The sequence below is a fragment of the Myotis lucifugus genome, unplaced genomic scaffold, assembly GCF_000147115.1.
Source record: "Myotis lucifugus unplaced genomic scaffold, Myoluc2.0 scaffold_561, whole genome shotgun sequence".
NCBI classification, from domain to species: Eukaryota; Metazoa; Chordata; class Mammalia; order Chiroptera; family Vespertilionidae; genus Myotis; species Myotis lucifugus.
This window is the reverse complement of record NW_005871609.1, coordinates 465,472-473,398: the sequence shown is the minus strand read 5'-3', so window position 1 is coordinate 473,398 and position 7,927 is coordinate 465,472. Positions and strand designations below refer to the sequence as shown.

The following is a 7,927-nucleotide window of genomic DNA, read 5'->3' as shown; positions in this document are numbered from 1 at the left end:
CCACGGAGAGAAGAAGGGAGAGAGGGGGAAACGATACACAGTGGGTGAGCCATGCACAGATGCCTCACACATCACCTCATACACGTCTCCACTGCCATACGAGCTATGCATTTCCTCCTCCTCCTCCTCCTCCTCCTCCTCCTCCTCCTCCTCCTCCTTCTCCTCCTCCTCCTTCTCCTCCTCGCCCTCCTTCTCCTTCCTCATTATCTTTTTTTATTTTTTTTAATCCTCACCCCAGGATATTTTCCCATTGATTTTTAGAGAAAGTGGAAGGGAAAGGGAAAGACAGAGAGAAACATCAATGTGAGAGAAACACATTGATTGGTTGCCTCCTGCACGCACCCTGACTGGGGCCCAGGCTGGGGAGGAGCCTACAACCGAGGTATGTGCCCTTGACCAAAATCAAACCTGGGACCCTTTGGTCCGCAGGCCAATGCTCTATCCACTGGGCCACATCAGCTAAGGTTTCTTCTTCATTATCTTATCATATTCATTAGAGTTATTTTTCCCACCAAAAAGCTGAAGTGGCCCAGCCAAGTGGCCCAGTCATGCCACCACATGGCACCGGATGCATAGATTCCCCCACCGTCCTGATACTGCCAGCCAGGGGCTCCTACCACACAGAGGCGGTCCCTCCTCCTTACCTTGGCATGCTTCCCTGGTGAGAACGTCCAGTCAACCTTGGTCATGAGTTTCTCTCCCGTGCTCTGGAAAGCACAGCCCATCGGAGCTGAATCACCCACATAGACCGTGAGCTCTGAGGATAAAAGGATAAATCAGGTCAAACCCAAGATACAATCAATAGAGGCCATAGAACTTCTAGAAGAGATAACATTTAGCCGAAGATTCTCCACAGTAAGGTCAACATTACCAACCAACACTACACACATCCTCTCCACGGATGGCCCAGATGGTCCGGATGGACCACGAATTCAGAAGCCTCCCCTCACACCACACGGTGCTCCCAAGGAAAAGAGCCCCTCCAGCCACCCATGCACATCAAGGCGAGAGTCCTGTTGTCTTCGTACGACAAACACTTCCTGGTCTTCAGTTCCCTTCTCCCTCACATGGGCCCCACTCCACTTCAAGTTCCTACTGAAGACAGTACAAGAAAGCGTGAAGGCCACCACCTTCTGCCCACCTCCTGAGGTTCCCACATTTGCTTCACATAAACAGGAAGTGGGAAGGTACAGCACTCTCATTCTTATACATATACTAGAGGCCCGGTGCACAAATTTGTGCACAGGCAGGGTCCGGCCAGCCCAACCCAATTAGGGCTGATTGGGCCAGGCTGGCGGGGGGGAGGGGCCACAGGCAGTTGGCTGGTGGCCCTGCCCCCTGGTCGAACTCCAAGTTGAAGTCCCAGTGGAGGGGACAATTTGCATATTAGCCTTTTATTATCTACACCAGGGGTCCTCAAACTACGGCCCACGGGCCACATGCAAATACAAATATTGTATTTGTTCCCTTTTGGTTTTTTTACTTCAAAATAAGATATGTGCAGTGTGCATAGGAATTTGTTCATAGTTTTTTTAAAACTATAGTCCGGCCCTCCAACGGTTTGAGGGACAGTGAACTGGCCCCCTGTTTAAAAAGTTTGAGGACCCCTGATCTACACTAATAAAAGACAAATATGCTAATTGACCATACCTTCGCTACGCCCACCAGCCAATCAGAAGCGTATGCAAATTAACCCAACAAAGATGGCCATTAATTTGCATACACAGGGGCCCAGTGAAGACTGAAGACAGTGTAGAAGGAAGCCAAGCACTGCAGAAGGGAGCCAAGCAGCGGAGAAGGGAATGGATTGAAGGTAGCAGAGACGGGAGGGAGCGAGGCGGCGGACATGGGAGGGAGGTGAAGCAGAGGACACGGGCGGGAGCCGAGGCAGCGGGGAAGGGAGGGAGCGAAGCCCACCTCCGGCTTTGCTCCCTTCTCTGCTTCGCTCTGGCCTCAGGAAGCCCTGTTCTTGCAGAAATAGGCCCAAGGAAGCCCTATTCTTGCAGGAATCTTCCTGCAACAGGCCTCTAGTATAGGATAACCCCCTGGGCCCCGGCTGAAGAACTGAGTCACAGGTGGCTCTCCTCTACTTCCTTTCTTTCTACAAGTTGCCTTAGGATTTGCTTAGGACAGTTCTGGCTACAGAGCAGGTCACAGGACTCCTTACTAATTAGGCCAAGACAACAGACAGTTTTCCTCTGGATGTTGTTTCTGTTTCACTCCCTGCCCCACCCTCCGGCCTGCTCCCACTTCCCCTGCTTCTGGCTTTGCAAGTCCTGGGCTCCTCTTCTGCTTATTCTGTGCGCAGCTGACCCCATCACGTGTGTACTGTGTAAGTCACTGCAAGAGGCCCTTGGAAAAGGAAACAACGAGGAAGATGTGCTGATTTTTTCGATGCTGCCCAACCCAAATCAAACACAAAGCCAGTGAAGAAAAGGAGGGAAGGGCGGTGCTCAGGGAGGCATGAGCCCAGGTCTTAACTGGACAAAGCTCCTTCCAAAGAGCACTAGCGAAGGAGCAAACGGCGTGCAGCCACCTCTCTGCCCGTTCCCCGCGGAGAACGAGCCTCCTGCCCAGCAGGACAAGTGCAGAATGAGAGCAAAGCCAACGAAAACATGATGAACTCAGAACTCTGCAGAGGGAACTGTTCTGAAAGTCATAAAAATTCACTCCAAAGACACCAGGAGAGGAGCGGACGCCCTCGAATTCTAGCCACGCATTACAAACTGACCTCTAGCTCTGCTGGTGGCTCTGTGGTTAAAGCGTCGACCTCTGCACCAGGAGGTCTCGGTTCGATTCCCGGTCAGGGCACATGCCAGGGTTGTGGGCTCAATCCCCATGGGGAGTGCAGGAGGCAGCTGATCAATGATTCTCTCTCATCGATGTTTCTCTCTCTCTCCCTCTCCCTTCCTCTCTGACATCAATAATAAAAATGTGTATATTTTTAAAACTGAACTGTTTTTTAAAGGCAATAATAATAGTGAACCCTCTGAATCCTCCCAATGCAGCAGGCATGCGGGAGGCACCCGTGCGTAGCCTGTGACCGGGCATTACAATACTGGGAGCTACTCACTCGGACCCTCCCCGTGCACAGAGGGTGAACCTGAGAGGCCAGGGCCGCCTGAGCGGGCACACGCCCAGCTTTCACTCCCTCACTCCACGCCTCAGAGCGGAAGGACGGCCGCCCCAGAGCAGCCGAACAGGAACTGGTATTGTTTTTATTTGTAAGAATATTGTCTATAGTGTTTAAATAAGAACGGTGAAAAAAAAGAACTAAAGCCCTAGAATCAGAAAAATTACAAGCTGAAGGGTCACTTGGTGGAGAAAATCAGAGCCACTGCACAGACGGCGCTGTCCAGGGAAGAGGAGGGCAGCGGCACGGGCGCGCGAGGAGGAGCTGGGTCTACTCCCACCCGGCGCGGGGGAAAGTAGACACAACCCTGGGGAACATCTAACTACCCCACAAATGTCCCCGCTGTCGGACGGGTTCGACGTCTGGAGTCCGCTCCTTTTGGTTCGTTCCCTCTGCGTTCTTCTAAACAGGAAAAGGCCCCGTTTTGTGGGCCACACTTGTGTGGACACGTGTTGGGGCGTGGCATCAGAGACAGAGCAGACAGCCGTGGCCCCAAGGCAAGCCCAGGGGACACGGGCAGCTGACTGCTGTCCTCTTCCCAGGGGGTCACAGCTTGGGAATCAGAAAAATGACAATTGAAGAAAAGTAAAATAAATAAATACATACATAAATAAATTAGGAGAGAGGCCAAGCTACCGTCTACAACTCCAGTTTTCAGACGCCAAACTCCAGTGAGGGGCACATTCAAGAATCTCATTCATTCATAAGTGTTTGTTGATCGCTCCCTCTGTGCCCGTCAGGGGACAAAAGGAGCCGGTCAGGGCTGGTAAGGGGACAAAAAACACAGACCCAGGTGACGGGACAGACACAGCTGAGCAGGGATGAGCGTCACCAGCGGGAGGCGGGGAGGCGGGGTGACGGGAGGAGCTCTCTAAAGGAGGGTCCCAAACAGCCGGATGGGGGCCAGGGGAGCACACTCCAGCGCCCCAATTAGACCCAAGCGCTCGCTCCTGAGGCCACAGACGTTTCCTTCTGTCTCACACTTGCAAAAACTGTGCAGAATTCTGGGGTTTCCAAACCTTTTAAAGCAACAAAATTCTTTCTTCAAACAAAATCTTACCTGGCGGCCCCATAATAAATCAGGAACAAGATAAGGGCTGAGTTTGCAGGGGAGGTGAGAGCGTGAGGTCCTACCTGGCCAGGCCCTCCATCCGCCCTCCCTGCTCTCATCCTTCGAGCGCCCCCAGGCTCCACAGAGCAGCTCTCACACGACCATCTACTGAAGCCACTGGCTCCGTTTACCAATGGGAAACTGAGAACCAAAGAAGTTAGGGAAACCTGCTCGCGCCCTGCATGCGCTGAGCGCTGACTGCAGGACCCACACACCGCGGCATCAGCGTGGGTAACGCGGGAAGGGTGGGCACGGTGAAAAGGGCATGTCAGAGGCCACAGGACCAAGCGCTGGATCTGCATTTACTAAACGCGGGCGGAAGCCGTCACTGGGCCTCTCTGAGCCAGTGAGTGGAAGGAATGCACTTCCCCCCAGCACTTTCAGGAGCATGAAAGATTCTAAACTAATAATGTCCGTCAGCCTCGTTTTATTTATTTTTTAAATATATTCTATTATTTCGGAGAGGAAGGGAGAGAGAGAGAGAAACATCAATGCTGAGAGAGAATCATGGGTTGGCTGCCTCCTGCACACCCCCTACTGGGGACGAGCCCACCACCAGGCATGTGCCCAGACTGGAATCGAACTCGGGACCCTTCCGTCGCAGGCCCACGCTCTATCCACGGAGCCAGGCCGGCCAGGGACTTCCTCCTCGCTCTCACTGCAGAGCACTCCTGGCTGCAGGCTCGTGCTGTGCTGAGCACGGAGCCCGGGGCTGGCAACTACCGCAACATCCGGCCCTGCCCGGTTCGCCCCCGTCCCCAGCCCCTCCTCCCCTCCGAGCGGCCACGCACCTCCGGGCTCCTCCGGCAGCACGTACAGCGCCACTTCGGTTTTGAACACGCGGCTCTCCCATTCCAGGCGGATCTCGCAGGTGTAGGTTCCCTGGTCAGCCTCCTGCACGTCTTGGAGCAGGAGAGAACCGTCGTTGTGCGAGAGGGCCCCCGCCAGGCGCGCCCGGTTCTGGAAGCGCCCCACCGGCACGCTGAGGTTGGCGTAATAGTACAGCACGTACTCAGCCTGGAGGGCACAGCATCAGGGGCCTGAGTCAGCTGATGTGAATCATCAGAAGGTGCTCATTCAAAGGGAAATATTTTGTTATTTTTTGCAATTTATTTTTTATGGATTTCAGAGAGGAAGGGAGAGGCAGAGATAGACACATCAATGATGAGAGAGAATCATTGATCAGCTGCCTCCTGCACGCCCCACACTGGGGATCAAGCCTGAAACCCCGGCATGTGCCCTTGGCTGGAATTGAACCCAGGACCCTTCAGTCCACAGGCTGATGCTCTATCCACTGAGCCCACCGGCCAGGGCGAGAGTGAAATATTTTGAGTGGGATTCAAACATCATCATGTGCCAGGAAGCATCTCACATGCACACGCTCCACGGCTCACAGAGAGCGGGATGGAGAAAGAGGGGCCACACCTTTCGGCCCTGACCTTGGGGGTGAAATGCAGCACCCACTCTGAAGATCGCCCTGGGGGTTCAGACTCAGCTCGTGGGAACCACCTCCCATCTTCACCCCGTCTTCTGCCACAGCCCTGGGAGCAGCTGGCAATCGGAGGCACGATGGGACGCCCCGGCTGGCTGCGTGAGAGTCCCAGCCTGGGCTGTCACTCGCCCCCGTCCGCCCCCGTCTCGGCAGCTTCCAGTGAAGCATGAGGAGCCATCAACAGGAAGTGCCGCACAGGCCGGAGGGACAGGCCTGGGGGATTCTCATCTCTACTTACACATGGGACATCCCTCCCGTAACACTACGCAGCCATGAGCATTGCAGTGAGCGTAGCATTCTGGGAATAACATGCCCTGAGCTTCAAAAATAATATTTCATTTGCAAACCTTGGGAGCTTGTTGTTAATAACATGCTAGTAGGACATTTTCCCCAAGTGATCCTGACATAGAAGCATCTCCGCAGAAGCTCTGCTTCCTGCTCCAAAGAGCCCACGAAACCCCCTCCGCAGCTGTGCTGCACCTGCCCACCCCCACGGGGCACACAGCTGGGAAGGAGGCCGAGAGATTCTCCCGCACATACATGCTGAGGTCCTGAGGTCACACCGACTGTGCAGACCAGCTCACCCCCCCGCCCCAGGCACCTGCACTGCTCCACGGGGGGCAACATTGAGAAAAGAAACGGAAACGAATGTGCACGCCTCCCATGAGCTCCCAATGATGACCCCAGCTTCCTCGCAGAGGGAGGCGGACGCGCAGCGAGGCTGGACGTCCAGGCGGAGAGGGGTCCTGACGCGCTCCAGAGCCTGAGCTCCTGAACACTCACCTCACGGCCCCTGGAGACCTGGCCCCCCCACCTCGAGTCCCGACCCCGGGCAAGACTCCCACAGCTCGGCCCTGTGTCCCCCTCGTCACCTGGGCGTGCTCCCTGGGTGAGAATGTCCAGTCGACCTTGGTCACGCATTTCCCTTCCACGCTCTGGAACACGCAGCCCAGCAGGGCGGGCTCACCCGCGTGCACGGTCAGCTCCAGGGAGGACACGATCAGGTCGTTCAGGCCCAGGAAGTAGCCTGCAGAAGCCAAGGCAAGAGGAGGCGCCATTAGGAAAGCGTTCATCACCAAGGGCCACACCTCCCTCCCAAGGGCCACACCTCCCTCCCAGGTGGCCCAGTGGGGACAATAAGCTGAGGCCCTCGCTTATTAGCCTCTAGGTACCACAGGGATCAGGTAAGGGCTCTGCGACCGCCACACTCCACACACGCTACCTGGCCTCCTCCTACCTGGCCCTTCCCCTTTCCCAGAATCCCTCCCCAAGCCCCCCCCTCCACTTCCTTTCCAAAGAAAGAAGAGAAACCCTGAGGTCCCTGCTGTCGGAGGTATTTAAACGCCTACGCACAGGAACGATGTCCCTTGTTCTTGGTTCCCCATCTGAAAAAATGACTCCCAGGTACTTTCCCTTCCCTCCTGTTCGCTCTGTTCTTTGGTTCCTTCACAAAAGCTCATCTCTGCATTTGCCGCTGCTTCTGGCTGCCGTGCGTGCGGGTCCTCGGAATCAGGCCAGCGCAGGGCCTGGCTCTCCCTTGCGTGGCCTTTGTGTCCACCTCCTCCCAGGCGCCTACCCCAGCCCTGCCAGCAGCCCTGGCTCCCAGCCTCCGGGGCTTGGCACACACGGTACCAGCCCACTATCCCTGCACCTGCTCCAGTCATTCCTCTTTTCACTAAAAGGGAGAACCGTTTGATGGATATTCCTGTTTTCAGAAGATATGCTCTGTTTTCACACAAAGAGACAACCTTGTCAAGAAAGACACCTTTAGAGATGATGCTGATGGGGGGGGGGGGGGCGGGTGCTGGGAAAAGGGGAAGGGATTGAGGAGCACTGACGGGCAGTTACAGAACAGTCCCGGGGATGGGAGGCACACACAGGGAACAGTCAGTGATCTCTCTATATAAAACCCTAATATGCAAATAGACCAAACACTGGAACAACCGAACAACCAAACAACCGGTTGCTATGATGTGTGCTGACCACCGGGGGGGGGGCGCATGTGGAACATGGCAGGCATCGGCAGCAGGCAGCAGAGCATGGAACATGGCGGCCGTCAGCCGTGGCAGGATGGAGGAGCAGGTGAGCGGTGGGGGGGGGGGGGGCCCCCAAACAAGGGGGGGGGCTGGTTGGTGTCCTCGGGGGTTCGGGGGGGCCCCTTGGGAATTATAAAAAATTTTTTTTCCCCGGG

The 7,927-nt window shown here is 55.4% G+C and overlaps 1 protein-coding gene across 1 annotated transcript in view; it reads right to left on the bottom strand.

The window, feature by feature from the left end:
* JAML (junction adhesion molecule like) overlaps nucleotides 1-7,927 on the bottom strand; it is a 37,430-nt gene that overhangs the window by 11,079 nt on the left and 18,424 nt on the right. The window contains exons 3-6 of the mRNA XM_006104310.3: nucleotides 6,609-6,763; nucleotides 5,036-5,261; nucleotides 645-757; nucleotides 110-120 (exon numbers count right to left, since the gene is read on the bottom strand). Of these exons, the coding sequence (XP_006104372.2) occupies nucleotides 110-120; nucleotides 645-757; nucleotides 5,036-5,261; nucleotides 6,609-6,763 (505 nt within the window). The remainder of the gene's footprint in view (nucleotides 1-109; nucleotides 121-644; nucleotides 758-5,035; nucleotides 5,262-6,608; nucleotides 6,764-7,927) is intronic.